Genomic DNA, 20207 nt, shown 5'->3' on the forward strand with positions numbered 1-20207 from the left:
TTTTATAAAAACACATCAGAATTTTATTGCTTGAAGAATACAGCATATGAAAAAGCACAAGAATGTCCAAAAGAAAGGTCACAAGGATCCAAACATATTACACCATACATACCAGATGCAGTAAAATGTTAACCTGAATTCTGCATCAGAAAAGAAAGGTGTGGAAATATACCTAATATTATTTAAAAGGAAAAGACTCATTTAAAATCGAAAGTGTGAAGGTGTTACAGTACAAATTAGAAAAGCCAACACTGCACATTAACATTGTATCACTAGACTAGATTTTTCTACCTTTGGTACTTAAACCTTTACAGAAAACCACTTCCTCAGTCAAACCCTGCCTAACATTTTTCACATAGTATCCGTGAAAGGTTTTTAGTTTTGTTTTTATTTTTTAAACTTAAACATTAATGCATTTAAGTGTTCACATTTATTCAATATGCAACAATGTATCTCAAATTTAAATCAAAAGTCACTATGTGACCGAGATCTGAATATATGTCAATTGTACCTTGGTTCAGATCTTTATGCAAAAATAGGCACACAATTTTCTGTTTGTATCCTTATGTAGACAGACTGCTGCAGCCCTCCTTAAGAATTTGAACTAGAGCAACTTGCTGAAGATCTAAAACAATCCACGATGTTAGAGAGCTATGGGATCACCTACAGCAGCATGCAAGTGGCTTTTCTAGTCTGCTCAGATTAGTGTACCAGAAGATATGCCAGTATTACTTCAAGTAACACATTAAAACTCAGCAATGGACACTACTGTGCTTTATTTCAACACAAAGAACAGCTGCTCATCCATTAATCAACAGAATTGTCAAATCAACTATCAAAAGGACTACTATGTCATTTCTGTTCCATGTATTCCTGATTACTCCTGGGGAATAGTTTATCAAAAACTTGGACTTTCTTATGAACCAATCTGAACAAAGAAAATGCTATCTTTCAACAAAGCATTTTAGTAATCCAGTGGCAATCTAGTCTGGAGAATGTTAGCACTATGCTGACAACAATGACTAATCAAGGTTAAATAAATTCCCTCTTTCATGGTAAGCATGCTCTTAGCTTCAGCTTTTGCCTTCTTAGGCTCGAATACTTAATCATTCCCAGTTACGTCATTGGAACTAAAACAATTTTGTTTCATCAATTTCCAGCTTTATATTTCAACAATATGAATAGATCTGGACTACGAAATACCATCAACAACAGTTAACATTAAACTGGAGTGAAATAATATAAGAATTAGTTCTTCAAAGCAGGCAGTCTTCGAAGTGAAATATTCAGTTAAGACTGTCAAAGGATGTCATAATAAAACCATGTGTTTATTTTTTTTCACCCCTATACAAAAAAGTGACTGAATTTGTACAACTCCTATTAAACATACCCTTTCCTAACTTGGTGAAAATGTATCATTTTCAAATTTTAACAAGTGTGGTATTTGAGCATATATAATATTTATTGCCATATACATCCTCATTTTAAAAAGAACTAAGAATTCAGACTCTACTATGCTGAACTCTGCTTTTTTCCCATTAACAGATTATGTCTACTGTACCACTCCCCCAAAAAACAATTAAAAATTCTAAGTAAGATTTTATAGTTTAGTTAAAAGGGAAGAAATGCAAATGTGGATTTAGAGCTTTTTGTATAAATCTCACTATATTTTATAAACTCGTTTATTGTAACACTGTTTATTGATCAAATAAATGACGCACTATCTAAAATTTCCATATACACCATTAAAAATCCAAAGTTGATATGATACTGAACCTTAAATCTTCAAGAGTTCAAAAAAAGACAGTTTATACATGTACAGCACACAACAGCAGACACCCCTAGAATACCAATTGCCAGTCCATGATGCATACAAACTTACAGGTAAGCATTCATTTCACTGTTTTCATTGTGCAGGAAAAAATATTTCTTAATAAAGACAAACTCAGCTGGTGAATTTCAGATATCATCTTCATCATCTTCATCCTGAGAGGATCCTGCCTGATTGGATGCACTGGCTGAGGCAGCAGCAAGCTGTGCTTGTTGAGCTGCTTGTTGCATCTGTAGCCATTCTTGCTGCGCCAGTTCTGCTTGCTGTTGTCTAGCCTAAAGACATGAATTTAATTGTTAAGGATATCCACAAAGCTTGTGAATAATCTCTAGAGCACCTTATCTTTAGAAACAGTTTTACCTGCACCTGCAGATTCCTTTTATATAATTTTTATTAATTGTACATACAAAATCACATCTAGAATTGCCTTAATTATTTGTACCAAGACGTTTAGTTATATTCTCTCTTCCCCTGAAAAGGTCACCCTTTGGAGGATTTACAGTTACAAAAACAAGAAGCAGGAGCTACTGTACTTAATTTCCATTGTAAGGATTGTGCTGAGCCACGTCCTAATCGAAAAATTAAGTGAGGCAAAGCAATGGAAATGTTTGGCTTCAATTTCAAGGGATCTTAACATTTAATCACAGTTCAGAGATGAGAACAGCCCTACTTTGTTGATTACAAATAATAAAACTTGCAATTATTAAATCATCCAATTGTACCACAAAGGCACATATTATTACAAAAACATAAAGAAAGCCATTATCTTACTTTGATAAGCGATCTTTGGAAAACAGACCAATGTAGGGTCTTCTCAAATTTGGCTACACAGGTTGAGGATGGCTTTGCTACAGTCCTTTCTAACAAAACATTTCAAGCAATTCAACTGGTGACCTCTCATTTTTCTATTCAGGGTTTTCACTTGTTTTTTCAGCAGCTGCTGTTGATTTCAAAAGTATACCAGTCAAGTTAGTTAAATGTGGTAGTTAAATCTTCAATTTATATTTTGTGTGAACAATAGGGAAAAGTTCTTAAAATTAAAAATTTCCAGTCTTCTTTACTCTTCTACTTTTACATCACTAAGACTGTAATGACTTCCCTTCTAACACTACTGCACTCACTGAATTCTCCTATTTTTTTCTAAAGCATCAACAAATTCTACAGTTTTTCAGACTTCATGATGTCAAAAGATGATGCTTCGGAAAATGATCAAAACCACTTTATCTACTTAGCAAAGTGAAAAAATAGGAGTTTTTCCTTATTACAAGTGTCCCAACTCCTCAGTCTGTTCTAGCATTGAAATAGAACTCTTTTACAGAAGTATAAGTCTCTTCTCAATGAAAACTTTTCAGTATTTCAAGCTTCGAGTGGTAGTGAAGTTACAAGGGTTGGAAAACAATTTAAGACATTGTAAAGTTTTAAACAAAGACAGCAGCATCTGTACACATAAGAGAGGCATAAATAATTATCACACACAAGATAACAACGGGGCTCTCCACTGACCCTCCTACAATTAAGTTTACTGTGCACTCAATGAGGTAATACACATGCACACACCAGGAACCAGAAGCTCACCACTTCACACTGGATGGATCATTTTGTTAGTGCCTACCCTCAATGCCATATTTATAATGATATCACTTAGCCATTTCAAAAAAAGTGAAAACCAGAAAAATTCTACTGAGTTGTGTTGACTAAGAAGCCTTATAAGCATCTGGTAAATTTAACTCTTTTATTGCACAGATAAACTTCAGTGAGGAAACCTCAAAAAAATCCCAATCCTGTTAAGGCCCTTGTCTTGAACAGAAACTTAATAGACATGCACAAACATCAGGATAAGCCATTCCTCTGACTTCAAATATCCAAGCCACAGACGTCACACATGCATAACGTTAACAGGCAAGTATTTTAAAGCTAGAGCAGGAAGTCAGCGTGTCATGCTCCAGAATATTAACATGATTAGCACAAATAAACAAACATGCATTTGTGCGACTATTTATAAGAATAATTACAGTACCTCCAAGAGCATATCACAGTAAGTATTTTTGAAAAATGAGACTGCCATCTTTGAATCTAAGCAAAGCTCTTCCATGTTACCAGAGAATATTTTAAAAAATCATTCATACTATATTGTCAAATGTGCATGCACTGCCTTAATTTAGACAGTATCATAGAATTTTAAAAGAACATACCTCACAGGGTCGTTCTTTTGATGAAGTGTGGCTTACATAAGGTGGCCATGGTTACAGCAGTTTGGTTTGTTTTTTTTTTTTTGGTTTTTTTTTTTTTTTTTTTAAATGTTACTCAGGAGCTAGTACTCCCTTAACACACCTTATTTTTGCTGCTTTTTTTGTTTTGTATACCATGCTAAGCTATTTGAACAAAACAGTAAATAAAAAACAGGTATTAAACTGACTATTATTTGTAAATCTTACCCTTAATCCAGAAGCAGTCATATTGGTATTTCTAATGTTTGTATAGTCAAAGAAAAGTTAGGCCCACATGAATTTATCTGAACTAGTTCACTGCATGCTGACAATAGCTACATGGTATGCTGAAATTGTAAATACCTTAAAATTCATCACCCAATTAAGATTAAAATAGTTGGCATATTGTAATATGAAAATCAACACTTTTGTTTCAGCAAGACACAAGTATAGTGAAAGGCAGAGAAGGTCACAGTAATCAGACATGATAACAATATAACCGAATAAGCATGTTCACCAGAAGAAATTAAAGTAAGCAAATTGTGAAAATAAGATTCATCCCTTGGGTAAGAGGAAAGAGAAATGCAAGATAATTTTCACACCACTTAGTTTAGAAAACAGCGGTCTTGTCAAAATAAGAGACTAGTAGAGAGAAAGATGTTGTAGAAAAATAAATAAATAAAAATGGCTTTTAGTCATTTAAACTTGGAGATGTTCACAAATTATCTGGGAAAGCTGGGAGGGGAAAGGCTGGGATGATGGAGAATGTGTGTACATGTGCGTGCCCACACACAGTATTTGCAGGCAAACACTTTCCTATGACTGAATTGCCTCTTTAAAAATTTATGCATTAATTCACTCAGAGTCTTGCCAAGAGTAAAGGAAGTTGAGAAAGGACAAATTAGAAATCTGGAACGATTAAAAGTTTCTTTCAGAGCCTAAGAAATAACATTTGTGCACGAATGGCCAAAACCAGAAAAGATATTTTCACTTTTTAATGCATCGAAACTGGTAATTTCCTAGAACATCAGCTGTCATTCCTTTATTTCCTCAGCCAAGTAATTCTTAATCTATTCTCTACAGTAGAATGGAAATACCTAAGTAGAAGCAAAAAGCCATGCTTTTTAAACTTAAGAGTACACTATTTGCTTGTATACAAAGTCCTATATGTCAAATCACAGAAGTAACAAGTAGCAGCATCTTATCTGTTGACTTTACTTTCCCCAATTCAAACAGGCCAAGGTCAATAGCATCTGAGAAGCCACAGCAATTCATAAGGAAAGGGATACTATCTTGAGGTATGCACACGCTTTTGTGGCACTAGATCTGCAGCATTAATTATTCCAACCTCACCAGTACAAGTACTGCTTCACTTACTTTTGCAAATAATTCCTGTTGCTGCCTTAGAAGCTCTTCTTCCGGAATGCCGAGGTTCTCCAAGCGTGAACTGGCCTTTCTTCTCTTTAGTGCTACTGTTTTGCATTCTTGTAAGACTTCTTTTACTTCACTGATATAGGAGCCAAACCCCAAACTTTCTAGTGCTAGAAAGAAAGAAATAAAACATCATTTATTTTCTACAAAGCTTTTGATAACAGGTATTGATTTGTTAATTGAAAAGATTAAAAAAAAAAGTAAAAAGTATTATTGCTTTTCTATCATCTGGTGATGAAAATCTGTGCTTATAAGAAGATCTGACAGCTATTTTTCCTGTCTATTCTCCTATGCCATTTAAGAGTGCATATTTCCAGGCTAGAAAAATTAAGGTTAGACAAGTAGAATCAGAGAAGTCTGCACTTGCAGAGGATTCAGGGCTTTCAGATACATTTTGCTAGAGACAGTCATTATTCTTCAAAAGACATCTTTCTCCCATATTCTGCATATCAGAATCAAGAAGAATTTATACAACTAAGAAGCCCTTCCTATCTGAAATGTTAACCTTTAATCTCCTAGGGATTCTCTTTCCAGTTTTATTGCAAGTCTTCAGTAGAAGGTAAATGAGCAATCTGTAACAGAGGAAAAGCAATCAATGTAAAATGATCACAGATCCTTTATTAAGGTAGAAATACTATTACCTTACACTTACAAATTTTAGCTTTTGTCTTTTAATATCTAAATTCATATTTCAAGTGCCAAGAAGCTAAAAAGGCATAATTCACATATAAAGATTTATATAAATTTATATATGAGCTCTTTTATTGTTTTGTGTCTCAACAGAAACCCTTTTATTTATCTCCACATGAAAACTTACTCAGAAACTAAAATCCTGCACTTTTATCTACCCAAAGCAATCTGGAAAACAGCTATATTCTGCAATAGCAACGTTTTAAAGAATGCAAAATTAACAGGAAGGATTATAAAAACGCAGGTAGAACATGATAAAAGGCACACTGTTTCCTGATTCACCATTTACTACAATATGCCTCTACACATACATACACCCCAAAGTGGAACCTGTTACAGAATATGCTAGAAATATTACGTAAATAGCAACTATACTAGAAATGAGTCAAGTTTAATAAAACACCTGGTTCACTTCCAGTATTTACACAAATCAGAATTTTCTTTATGGAAGGATAGTTGTTTTAACCTTTATTTCATTTTATTTCAACCTCACGTCACAAGTGATTCAAAAAATGGCACTAAAATAAACAGCACAACTGCTATCAACAACTTGTTATAAACAAGCTCTTAGTTACACTAACTCAGACTGTATTCTAACACTGATTTTGTAAGCAACATTTTCCTACCCATAATTACAGCAGCATGGCATCGTATCATACACCTAAACAGTAACTCAAAGTCATTCCGTAAGTTTTCAGTTTCCAAATTGTACTCAAGGAGACAGGGTTGGCAATCTCCTGCATCAGAGTATGAACTGACCAATCTGAAGTCAACAGCAAGATGTGTTTTTACAGAAACTTCAAATGGCCCTTAAAATACAATAAATGAATGGAAAGAACTTAACCGTTACGTATTGAATACAGTACACTGAAAAAAAAAAAAAAAAAAAAAAGAGAGAAATGTGTGATATAACCAAGACAAATTGGTACAACTGTTCAACACAATAAAGCTATGAAAAAACATATACGCATCGTAGGTCTAGTGCATCAAAATTCTGCTGGCTGTGAAACAACTGAAGAAATTTACTATCTTCTTGAAATACATCAAGGCTTTACAGAACACATGCATAGAAGGAATACGAATCCCTTTAGACCAGCACCATGTTAAAATGTGGGACAAGTGATTGCTACTTTAGTAGAGATACTGTCCCACCAAAACTCAGTCTTTCTATTTCTTGAGTGTGAAATCTACGTGCCTACCCAGACTGCTGAAAATTCGGTATCTTACCGAAATTAGAGTGATCTCGCCAAAATACACATAACTTCTTTTTTTGCTCCCCCCCCCCCTTTTTTTTTTTTGGGGGGGGGTGGGGGGAGGTCGGGGAGTGGGGATGAAGGGTGGGGAGAAGGGAACTTCTCATTTACAGACACCAAATCACAGCTGTCTTTTCCCTAGTTTCCTCCCACTCCTAAAGGCTGCATGAAGGTGCAGATCTCCGATTAACCAGTTAAGCAGAATTAGTTCTACACTTGTTTTTATACAATCAGGTCATTCATATCTGAGATTTTTAACTTTTTATTCTCCTTTCAAAGAATAATAACTTCCAAAGTAAAATCTCAAACATTAACAGTTGTTTGGGGTCTATTAACATTAAATGCTAACATAAACACTCTCAGTATCCTAACAGCCCATGAAAAGAAACTCCAGGATTTGCCATCAATCCACATCGAACCTTACTGCACAAGAGTTCAATGTAGACCAAGTAATCAGCTTCATAAAAATAGTGATTTAACATGTCACCATTTTCAGAATTCAAGGGAAGTTTAATTTCTCATAAAAAGCCTGCTTCGTCACAATTCACATAGCTATCAAGTGAGGCTATTTTCTGTTTCAGGATGGAAGGATATTCATTTGCTTATTAGAGTCTCAGACTCACAGCTGGGTTCCTGATGGTGGGATTCGCCAATAAACACAGAGACTATCTCCACTTATGACTATTACATAGCCTTGATGTCTTTGGGTACTCTCCAGGGAAGCTGCTTTGTGTTTTATCGCTCGTAGTGAGTGCTTGGCATAGTCTGAGTGCATCTACCAAATCAGATCTCTCATGGGATGAAAGAAGCTTTCCCTAAGCTGTTGACAGCACTGTGCCAGTCAAGCATTTGTGCTACCACACAATGAAACATGGCAGAGACTTCATCTATCTGATGCATAACCCAGTGACAGAGAAAAGAGTTCTAGCTCAGCACATGGCCACACAATCGTTTTAATAATGCAAAGAAGGAGTGTCTTGAGCACCACTGCTGCCAAACATGTAAGTACAGTGACAAGGTGCTGTTTCACATTACCTCTAATACAGTCCAATGACAGGGTGTCACCAACTGCAGAGTATCTCTTTCCCTTTCCTCCTTCCCAGTGAAATACCCTTTCTGCTCCTTGCCTCCAACCTAGTCACTTCTTGTCTACAGGAACAGTCTAATCAGCAAATACACCTGAGGAAAACTCTGCTCCCCCCCTAGATTCTCAAAAAGCCACTGGGTCAGTTGTATCAGCAATTGCTAGATCCAGCTCTAGGGAGGATGCAAAGAGATTCCTCTTGGCAGCACCCTGTGTTTAGACTGGACCACGTGTGATGCGATGGCCAGTAGCCTCATTTTACTTCTAAACCAACTGGTTTAAGCATTCAAAAGGAACAAGGTATCTGGATGACCATAACAAACGCATCTCAATTACTTTATTTGTTACCATTGTTGTCATGGAGCTACATTAAGAGGCAGGCAAAATAGCATATACCTAGGATGTATGGAGATGGATAAAAACACTGAAATAGCATGCATAGATACATCAAAACTAGCACTCTATATCCTCATACATCACAGAGGGATCATCTGCCACCTGACCAGACTGAAGAAGCTAGTAACACATACACCTCTGTAACGATAAGAACAGCAGAAAATCCAAGAACAACTCCTTCCATCTCTGGAGCATTATAAAAACAGATGCATCTCCAAAGTCTTCCTTAGCAATATTTGACTAAAAAGTACAGATCAAATTTGAAAATAATTTTTCCTAACTGTAACATATGGTAACACAAAGACACAGAACCCATGGAAATACCTGGTTTGGGACCACCTGCTGATGATACACACACACACACACACACAAATTTTAGTTTCTACTTGTTTTCCAAAAAATCCAGACTAACCCTAGGGCAGCGATAGGTGAAATTTTTTCTAAGGACCATCAATACTGGGCGAAAAAGTAACTTTCATACATTAATTCTTTATTGTCTTCAACCTTAAAGATCATGTCTATTCCTATGTTAAGAACTGAGCTCAAACGTTTTAGTGGTCACTTGAAGAAACTAACCATGTATTAATAAGCATCATACCCAAAGTATGTTTCCACATGCAAGCACAAGTTTTATTCTCAACATCCTGAGTTTCTGTGATTGAGTAGCTTTGCTAACCTTCCAGATTTACATGTATTTTATTTAATATTACAGCTCATATACACTACATATTTTCTTTTGCTGTTCATAATCCACTCAAATACTTGAAACTCTTTTGGTGAGCAAGCTGATACAATCCAAAGGAATCAGATTTTTTTTTCTTTCAAACAGAGAATCATTACCAAAAAAAACACAACGTTTTTTGAACTTGATACCATCACAGTCCTGAAAGCAGCTCTACTACAAATGTTAGTGTTAATATTGCTGATAGGCAGCAAAGTACTCTTTCACTGTTACCACTACAAATTTGTTTGCATCAGACACTGGTATCAACAACCTCTGCTTAAGCAGCAAAGTGAATGATTCCTGACAAAAGACGCCTGTTGGAGACTTACAGATGAGGCAAGGAAACTCCCTGATTGTGGTTGAATTTAAAGAAAAACAAGTGAGACCAAGAGAAAAAATTCTCATTTTAGTCAAGCAAGGGGAAGTCAACAGCAGAAAAAGATGCAAGGGCATAGGTCATGTTCAAGTGCTTTCTACAACAGATACAAATGTTTAATGTTAAACAATCAGACTCTAAAGATAACTGTAAAGAAACATTTTACTTCTTACAGGAACCTGACAGGACAACTCTGGATTAAGGCCTGGGCCCCACATACTCAATCATACATCTTTTGTCAGTCTCCAATTCGAATGACAGTTGATAAATTCAGGATCTTAAAACATGCTGTAAAAGAAATCTCCATAACCACTCGAAAAAGCAGATCTCGTTTAACAGGTATGAAGATGACGAATGGATTTGGTGACTTCACTCAGAGCATCACAGACTTCTCTAAATCACAAAATGAGAACTGGTCCTGAGCACACTCAACAGTCACCCTGAGCACACAAAGACAACCTTCCGTTGCGATGCCACTGACAGCACATACTTTTCCTCCAGACCATTAAAAGAACCTTACCTTCTGTCTTCCATATAGCTACCCAAAACCCCAGAGAAAAAAAGTCGCAAGAGGACAGGAGGGGTTCAAAGCCTGCGTGATCCGTGGCATAGCAGGCAGAGGCACAGGGCCTCCGGAAGCTTACCTTGTATGACATGCTCTGGGGAGATGGTTTTCTTCTCCGATTTGTTGCAGATCTCGTTGGCCTCGGAGGAGATGAGGTGGATGAATTCAGTGCAGCAGTTGACCACCAGCTCCCGGGCATCGTTCGCCACGCGGACGTTGGGCAGCGTTTCTTTGATCATCTTGTTGATAGCAGCCCTGGGGATGGTGAGGTCGTCGTCGTTGCCGGACGACGAGGCCATCCTGGCTGCCGCTCGCTCCCCGAGGGGCGCTCAGCTCCCGCGCTCACGGGCTCCCCCTCCGCTCCCGCGCGGGGCTCCAGCGCGCGGGGCGCCGGCGAGAGGCGGGCGGTGCCGCGGGAGGCGACGCGGCGGAGGGGGCGGCGCCGCCGCCGGGGGACGAGCGGGCCGGGGGCCGCTGCCGGGACAACGGGGCGCACCGCTCGGGCTCAGGGCTCCCTCGGCCGCGGCGCCTGCCGCTGCCGCCTCCACCACATCCTCCGGGCGCCGGCGCCGCCGCCTTATGAACAGCCTGAGAGAAGGCGAGCCGCTGAATCACCCGCACGCGGCGCGGCGCGGCGCGGCACGGCACGGCTCCGCTCCCTCCCTCCCCAGCGGCGGCGGCGTCTGGCCCGGCGGTGAGGGCGGCCGCGAGGCGGAAACCGCCTGACTATGGGCTCGACCTGCGAGGGACGTTGCTTCCGCCGGAAGACGGGACACGCTTCCGCCGCCCGATCACGCCTACCCGGGGAGTGCCGGAAGCGCGGGCAGCGCGCGGCCCGTGAGGCGGTGCACGTGCGGGCGGCAGGGGCGAGGTACCTGCCGCCCTCCCGCCCCTGGGCTGGCGCCTCTGCCCGACCTGCCCTTGGCTCCTTTGTGCTGCGAAGGGAAAACACGCAGGAAAGCAGCCCAGCCCCCAGCTGCCGGCCAGGGACAACCACACCTGAGCGACCCTGAGGGGCTCCTGCTGCAGCCCTTACAGCTGGCAGGCCCTACGCTTTGGCTGAACCCTTGCCCTCAACAGCGGGTGACTGAGGCTCTCTCCTGCACTTCGGGGTGTAGAGGGGCAAGGGGCCACGGTCCTTCCAGCTCCAGCAAGAACCTGTCATTTAATCCCTGACCTCCCTCTTGCAACCTCCCTGCTATTCCCACCTCTTCCCCATACACACACTGATGGGAAGCAGGAGGGGACAAGGCACCAGCTTTTGATTGTGGAGGTGTGAGTTACATGTGGAACATAGATGAGGGCTCCAGCAGGCCCTGGCCTACAAGCACGCCCCTGCCTGCAGTCCTAGGAAGGTCCCTGCACTGCCACAGCCCTTGGGCACCCCCCAATGAGTCATGACTGCAAAGCAAGCCCAGCATTACCTGAAGCCCTTGGTATCTGCAGGAGCTGCCTCTGCTGGGGCTGGTGCTTGGCTCCTCTGAGGAGACGCGGGGAAGGGCAGGACTGGACCACTCCAACTCCCAACATGAAGTTAGATTTAGGCTTAGAAAGTAATGAGGGAAAGAGAAAGCCCATTCCTGTATCCCCAGTGTACCCAGCTGGGCTCTTCTGAGTGAAAGGACTGCTGCTGGAACATGCTGAGAACCTGCAGTGTGGAGGCCCCAGGGCCTTCATCTCAGCCCAGGGCAGCTCGGAGGCAAGGATGGAAATCGAAGAACAAGGCAGCCATGCAGAAACAGCACTTAAACCCAGGGCCCTAGCTTTGTCCCACCTGTCTTGCAAGACTACTTTTAGAGAAAGAGAGGGAAAAATCTTCTCATGCTAGAATTCTGGTTTAACGCATACTTATTAGAAAAACTTGGAAAAGGAGAGCCTGGGGCTTAGCTTCAAACCACTCAAGGCACTGAGGGTACTTAATGGATTTAAATTACTTCTTACTGATAAGATTTTGTTATTTTTGCAAAAACTAAGAAGGTAGTCGAAGATGCTTTTAAAAAGTATTTTATTGTCCACTATATGTGATATGCCAGCAACCACTGCCTATAAAGGAACCATTCAGGATATTATAACAGATATATGAGAAAAATATTCCAGTTGCAACATTTTAAGGTTGATGAGACTTTCTATTAGGTTAGTGGTAAACAGATCCGAGAATGCTACTGGGAGGAACTATTATACTAATTCTATTCTACTAAAATACGATATTTTTATTATATTAAGAATCTAAATAATTTACATACAGTACACACCTCTGTATTCTAATAAGTGAAGAGAATCAAGTTAATACTGAATATGCAAGTATTAGTCAATGTTCACATTACCATGAAAACAGGTGTCTCAAAAATGAACACTAGACAAAATAAACCTGTAATTAGAGAATGTTAATTTCAATGTTCTGCAAACTGTAAAGTTGAAGATAAACATTTTGAGCTGAATATCTTGGCTAAGCTCAAATAAACATCCTGAATGCTTTTGTTCTGTAGTTGTAAAAAGGCATTAGAACAACAACATACTGTGTTACCAGTAGCTACAAGTAATTTCAGTTTGCACTATATCATCTCATACTTATTGTGAGGGTTTTCCCAGGTCAAAGCTCTTTCTACTTCTCCACCTTAGCAATTTGATAAAGTTAAGACTTGCACTGAAGATTTTGTCATGATGAAAAACCATTTTGTAGAATATATCAATGGGTAGATCTCCATTTGGATCTGCATATTTCAGAGTTGTCATCGGTGTATACAAGGTATTGGTCTGATGGCGAAAAGGTGGATTTTCTGCAAGAATTATCTTTACTGTATGCTATCAAGAATGAGAAACAGAACTGTTAAAGAACCTTTACCAAAATAAAGTAAAAACATAGTTTTCAGTTAAACTGAAGAAAAGTAGAAGAATAAAGCGCTAGAATTATGTAAAACCCTGTATGTTGTTTTATTAGTATTTCATCAGAAATACTACTTAAAATATTTTTAAGTCTGTAACAAGTACTTATTTATTCTTAGTCTTCTGTTTATCTATACCATGGTGATAGCACCTTACACTTAAGTTTCCTGAATAGTCCTCCAAAATTATGCCTATATGCCCACAATAGGTAGATCCTTTCTTTTACAGTTCACTGGGATAGGATTAGAACAGTGCACTTGGTAGCAAGATCTGGGAATGTTCAGTTGACACTGAAGCGATTCCTTAGCAGCAAGCATCTGAAATAATTGTCACACTAGCAGAGGTATTCCTAGTGAGATGCAGAGAAGAGTGGCTTTAACTGATGGTGGGAACCCTGTGTAGACATATAGTAACACTGCAGAACGTCCAGACTTCACCAGATAATGTATAAGTGCATCTAATACCTCAGTGGTATTTAAATTATAATTCAAAGTTGTCTTCAACACTTAAAAATTAATTTTCTTTTAATATTCTAAAGGGTTTTGTTTAAAACTCTTGAGATCCTTGAGTTTTTCAAAATAATTTAAAATTGCATAAGTTACACTTAATTAAATGTAATGCTTCTACCAAAAAATCCCACCAACCAACCAGCGCATTCATAAACTACAAAGAAAAGAAAATTTGAGAAAAAATAAGATGGAGAAGTGTTGATGAATTACCTCTGCAACATCATCAGCACTTTGTCCCAGGCTCTGGAAAATTTGTTTGTAGTTTTTAAGGTAAATATTAGTAAACATGTCAGCTGTTTCTTTATCTGCGGCTGAAAGATCCATTTTCATTCCATCTTCAAACACTTTTCTTTCAAACTCTGTAATCACTGGGCCTGGTTCAATCAAAGTTAACCTGTTCAAAAAGCAAAGATATACTTGTTATTGACCATCCTCCATGGGAAATACACCCCTCTATCCTTCTCAAAAAATATTGAGGACTTGCGCTGTGAGTACATATTAGCAAGCAGTATTAAACAGTACATTTTGTAAAGGCAATCCATACCACATTATTGCTCTTATGTTCCTACCCATCCACGTGTAGAAATCTGCATAGCTTAAATTTCAGGGAAGTGCGGTAACTGAAATTCATGGTAGAAATTAGTGCAGTTACTACCTGCTGTCTCATATCTGTGTAATCGAAGGATGATTTATCCACAAGAATTTATCAAATATTTAAAAGGATCATTAAAAGATGATAACAAAATTCATTACTTTCTGGATAAAATTCCACATAGATTTCTTCCTTATAGCTTTCCCATGATAATACTAGAAGTAGCTGAAAGATAAGGGAATTGCCCAAACATGGATTTTCCTTGTCAAGCTGTCAGTGTTACATAATTCAAGATCCCTCCACACTATAATAATAAAATACAATATAGAGTATTTTGCCGTGGGTGGACGGATTTTGGCTGCTGCCAAATCTGGAAAATTTTATTCTGCAGAGTAGCATAGTATAGCAAGTTACTTTCCCAGTTCTTTTCTCAGGCAGTAATTACTCCCAGCCACTACGCTTATCAAAACACTCTTTGGGATACAACCTCTTTGATTGACTTGAGTTCTGATCAGGTTCTTCTTCCAAACTAAATCAAGCTACTGACCTCAACAACAGAATTCCAGCTGCTGCTGGAATTAAAGCCTTTTCTCTTGCATCCCTCTTCACACTGGACCTTGAACTTTTCCCATTCTACTTCCTTCTTTTTAAGCTCCTTTTTGCTGTATCTTACACTCTTAAAACCTTATGAATTCTGGTATATCCTGTGTATCACTACAATATTTTTTTTTAAATCCCTCCAAACTTTTCAGAGCAGTATGCAAAAATCACAGTTTGGATGGTACTTTATCTCTGAAAATTCGTGATAGCAGCCGTCTCTTCTCCTACAACACAAGGGCTAAATGCTTAGGTACACACAGATACAGGGGATATTTAACAACTGTTGGACTTCACACAAAGAATAGTAGCAGAATTACATGAGTGTGAATATACATGTGACAAATCAAACCTCGAAGTCCCACAGACAATGAAGAGGACCATTCTCTTAAATACAGCCATAAATGTCAAGAAATAGTACACCTCATCCTTCTCACTTTCTTCCCACCTCCTGTTATTATAGGTATCTTGCCCATTCTGATCGATTTTTACTTGCTCTCTCTTTATGATGAGCCACTAAACTTCTTTTATCTGTGAATTCCTTAAGTCTGTTATCCTTTCTGAAGGAAAATATTACAGGTTGATATTATTATTTTATTCCTATGATATTGTGTGCAAGAATCTGTTTTCAGAAGTGTTACATAAACTCTATTTTATCCAAAGCTGAACAGCCTTTAACTGTTCAAGAAAACATGCTTATTTTAGCATCTGGGTCTTCTTACTTGCTTATGTAGTGTGAAGAATGTGGACATTTCTATGCCTTTTGTGATGTACAATTTCCATGGGTACCTCACAGTCTGTTTCTCCTAGATAGCAGCAAGCTTTAAAATTTGGTTTGCTAGCTCTGAATATATTCAGAGCTATCTAAAATACAATTTACATCAATGGATCAATACTTACTGCAGTTTGAACTTCAGTGCTTGTATAGCTAAACTTTCACAAAATCCTTCCACAGCAAACTTAGATGCAGCATAAACATCATTAAATAAGATACCTGGTGGTACAAACAAACCATCATGAGAATGTGATTGTATTCAACATACTGATAGTTTAGTTTTTAAAACTCTTGTATTTCCCCAAAATTTCTACAGTCTTGCTGGGAAAATATTAGAAAAATCCTTGTGTATACTGAATCTAAACACTGTTTTTTCTTGGTATGTTCTCTAAATTGATCATTCTAGGAAAGGATGCTTGACTAATGCTTTTCCTCCTCCTAGCTGATGCTGTGATTTCTTTGGATGGTACTAAATATTTTGTAGTCTAACATAAAAAAGTGTCTGCAATACCATCTGCATTATTTATCAACAAGACTTTAATAGGCTGTAGATGAACACAGAAGCTGAATGCAATGCAGGAGATATGAGATCCAGCTTGGATCTGAGGGATTTAGAAGAAGCACGGTATCAATCCATTTAGGTGGATGGTAAATATTATATTAAACGATAACAACTTTTGCAGTTTGAATTAGGACCCTTGCTCACCAGAATAATCCAGGTAAGATCAATACCACTGTTGCCATAATATAAACAAATACAGCTAGACCAGATGGAACACAAGATCAGGAGCATCATTATCTATCGCTAAAATTAGATACTGTGGAGTTTTATAACAGGAGAAACTTTACGAAATGGTGGTACAATTGTCCAGGACATGATTGGATTTTATTCCACTGTTACTGTGCAGAGTGTAGTAAGCATGTTTGCCTGTCTGCATAATCTTTTCCGATAGGAAAGAGAAAAAGAATGCTAAGGCCCATTTTCCAAATAATAAAAATATAGTAATAAAATTTAAGAAAAATAAAAAGAATTAGAGTTTGGGTTAAAACTCTAAAAAAAATTACCTCGGCAGGTTTTGTTGTTAAAATGTCTTGAGAGTGGCTGTGTAGTAACATACTACCTAAATGCATAAAACCCATCAAGTCTTAGTGCTGCACTTTTATAGTTGGAACTTCAGCATTACAAAGAGCAACAGTTATATATGCTAGCTCCTACTTTGTTTTCTTTCCTCAGATAAAACAAGGTAAGCTTTAGATTTTGACTACTGAACTCTTAGTTTAAACAAACAACAAACAAACAAAGCCAAACAACTTTGCCTTGTATTCCCATAACACTGCTTATTATAACTATATGCCCGCTCTTTCTCCTCTTCATGTCAGGCAAAATCTCCTTCAGGAGTCGAACCAGTCCAAAGAAGTTGGTATCCATCACGGTTTTCATTTCATCTATGGTCTGACACTCAATAGGTCCAATGAGCCCCATTCCAGCATTGCTAACTGTATAAAATGGAAGACAATAGTGAGCAATAATCTCCATAAACATTAACTTGTAATCTTTACTGGAAAGCACTTGAAAGTAAAATGAGGATTAAGGATTAAATGATCCTTAAGTAATCCTTAAAGGAAGGATTAAAAGACATTATTACTCTGTTCCTAAAGCTTTGCAAATACACTTGATGTTTCCATATGTTATATTATGCTTTTTATCTAATGTAAATTAACTGATATTTTGTGTTTTAACCAATTTATTAGTCCTTTTTCTTTAAACTATAAAAGGATTACAGGAAAATGAGCCAAGAATTACCTGTATTTGTTTATTATTCAATATTAAGAATTGGAGGCTCCAGTCAGTACCCATAGAAATGAACAGAAGGCTTCAATTAATTCTAAAAAGTGATAGACCAAGCCATATTTTGGTCTGCTTTTTGTTTTGTTAACATTCACTTAAAGAAAAATCAAACAAGAAAACCCCAAAACAACAACAATGAAATGCAAACAAACAACAACAAATAGACCCACACACACTTCCACTGATTTTTATTTGCCACTTGGATATTTACAAGTGAGGAACGATTGATAGAACTGGCATTCTACACTACAAGTAGTATGTCTAATTAGAGTATTATACATTTTGCAGAAGGTGGTTGTTAAGCAGTGCTTTAATAATTAATCAAAACGAAGGCAACTCCATAATTTTCTACTAGAGAAGATTTAATAGTTGATGGTGTAAGCAATTTCCATCTTACTAAGATGTCAGTATTTATTTTTAGCAAAATAGTGTGAAAACACTTATTGAACAATCTGTAAAGTACAATTACAATTCTCAATCCAAAATGAAAGTACCCTTACTTTCTAGGTGTTTTTTCTTTTACTTGCTAATTACCAAATGGTGTTGCCTTCATTGTAAATAGGGTTAAGTTCCATCGATAGGGCAGAAAAGTTTATATGTTAAGATGCCAACTGAGGCAAAAGTTCTCTCTTCACATTTACTGAAAACTGTAACATCTTATCCAAAACACTTTTCTGTGATCAAGTTTCTCCTTTGTAAACAGGGAAAACGAGCTTCCCTACTCCAAAAAAGCATGGTGAGATTTCATCCACTCATGTCTGCATGAAGCCTTAAGAATCTTAAGCAGAATACACTATATAATTATTATTACTTTGATCATTTAAAAAAATACACTAATAAAACTTCTCCAGGGTATCTGAGATTATGTTAAATAGAAAAATGTTGTCTGTTCATAGCATACACATCCTGTACTTGCCTAGGACATCAATCCTTCTGTCAGGGATACTATTCACACAAGTTTTAATAGACTGTTCATCACAGACATCCAGTTGTTTAATTTCAAGGGTTTTGCCCAGCCTGCGACCTACAGCTTCCTCGAGTGGCTCTTTCTTGGCCAGATTCCGCATTGTGGCATATACTGCAACACACCAGAAGCAACAGTTATCAGAAACAAAACCTTTTTTGTGACAGTCTTAGTGAGATGTACTAAACAATATTGCTTTTACATTCGTATCTTAAATATCAGTGATAGAACCCAGATAAATACTTGAAGTAGAAAGAATCTGTTTTCACTATATACTCTCACTGGTTTCCCAGAGTCTGGTTCTGAAATCTTCAAGAAATTGAAAAGGATAATTAAACTGCTATGCACAATGAAGAGCATGCAGTACATGAAGATAATATTATCACCAAAACTTTAATATTTAGGTACCTAAAACCTAAGTTTGGATTCCAGATACTTTTTTTTTTTTTTTTTTTAAATCACCATCAGCACATTTAGCAGAACAACCGTAGTTTTAAATGAAATTGGAAGACAGATGCTTCCTTAGGTTGCAAAAATGTCTATTCTAGCAAGCTACTTCTCAAATTAGAAATTAGTTTTATCATTATTGTGGCTTAATTACCCAGAAAACTGATTCTGCAGCCAGTCAGTTAGCAGTAAAATACTGTGAAAATAAGTGTGAGAAATGGAAATACCAGAGATTGCTCTATTTGCCTTCCCATACATTTTCAATCATAGCAAATATTCCATTTTGCAGCAGAAAGACAAATCCCAGCCCCCTTGTTCACCCTCTTATGCCTACACAGGGTTGGAATAATGGAACATGCTTTAAGGAAAAAATAGCAAATTTAAGAATTGTTTTCCTAAATTAATTTATTCAGTTCTGAAACGGGCATGTATGTTTCATTCAACAAAGGTTTTAGGAGCCAGAAGCAAAGCTAACTACAACTGTGAGCGTATATCCAAGATAGCATACTACAGACATTTTCACCTATTTGTTTTTATACTATTGTCTTTTTTTTTGTAAACTTTACAGTTCAAGTAGCTGTTCCACTTCAATACAAGTACAGAAATACCATCTAGTTACAGAAAGCAGTGTATTCTCACTGTATTGTATTTTCTTGACAGTAGGAGGGGGGAAGCTAAGAAGAAACAAGTCACCAAACCAAATACAAACCCCTCTTAAAGCACAGTGAAAAAAAATAGTACTGCCTCGAAGAAAATATTTTTCTAAATATAAAGAACAGATACATTGTTACCTTTAAATCTTTTCTGTTCATCATTTGCCATTTTTACAGCTAATGCCAGTCCAATTCCTGAGGAGCAACCTGTAATGAGGACATTTCTTCTCGCCATTCTTTTCCCTGGGTGGTTCAAGCAAGAAGTTCTTGTTGAGAGGAGCAACAACTGAAATGTAGCTAGAGTATAATGTCACTGGCCTTTAATATTATCTCCAGCTTTCCTGAGTCAACAAATCTGAAAATGCATACCTGGACCCTGCA

General features: G+C 37.8%; 2 protein-coding genes across 2 annotated transcripts; both read right to left on the reverse strand.

Moving 5' to 3' along the window:
* DR1 (down-regulator of transcription 1) lies at positions 1 to 11309 on the reverse strand. The gene is made up of 3 exons (XM_033000719.2): positions 10637 to 11309; positions 5416 to 5579; positions 1 to 2106 (listed from the first exon to the last, which is right to left on the reverse strand). The coding sequence occupies exons 1-3, from the start codon at positions 10854 to 10856 to the stop codon at positions 1960 to 1962; spliced, it is 531 nt and encodes a 176-aa protein (XP_032856610.1). The 5' UTR covers positions 10857 to 11309; the 3' UTR covers positions 1 to 1959.
* A 1236-nt stretch (positions 11310 to 12545) lies between these two features.
* On the reverse strand, positions 12546 to 20119 carry LOC104367951 (retinol dehydrogenase 8). The gene is made up of 6 exons (XM_009975182.2): positions 19965 to 20119; positions 18679 to 18840; positions 17231 to 17410; positions 16039 to 16132; positions 14160 to 14343; positions 12546 to 13359 (listed from the first exon to the last, which is right to left on the reverse strand). Exons 1-6 carry the CDS (start codon positions 20059 to 20061, stop codon positions 13126 to 13128), a joined length of 951 nt encoding a protein of 316 aa, XP_009973484.1. The 5' UTR covers positions 20062 to 20119; the 3' UTR covers positions 12546 to 13125.
* Between the last annotated feature and the right edge of the window lie 88 nt (positions 20120 to 20207).

This window comes from Tyto alba, unplaced genomic scaffold (assembly GCF_018691265.1).
Source record: "Tyto alba isolate M040663 unplaced genomic scaffold, T.alba_DEE_v4.0 Super-Scaffold_1000006, whole genome shotgun sequence".
Taxonomy (NCBI): Eukaryota; Metazoa; Chordata; class Aves; order Strigiformes; family Tytonidae; genus Tyto; species Tyto alba.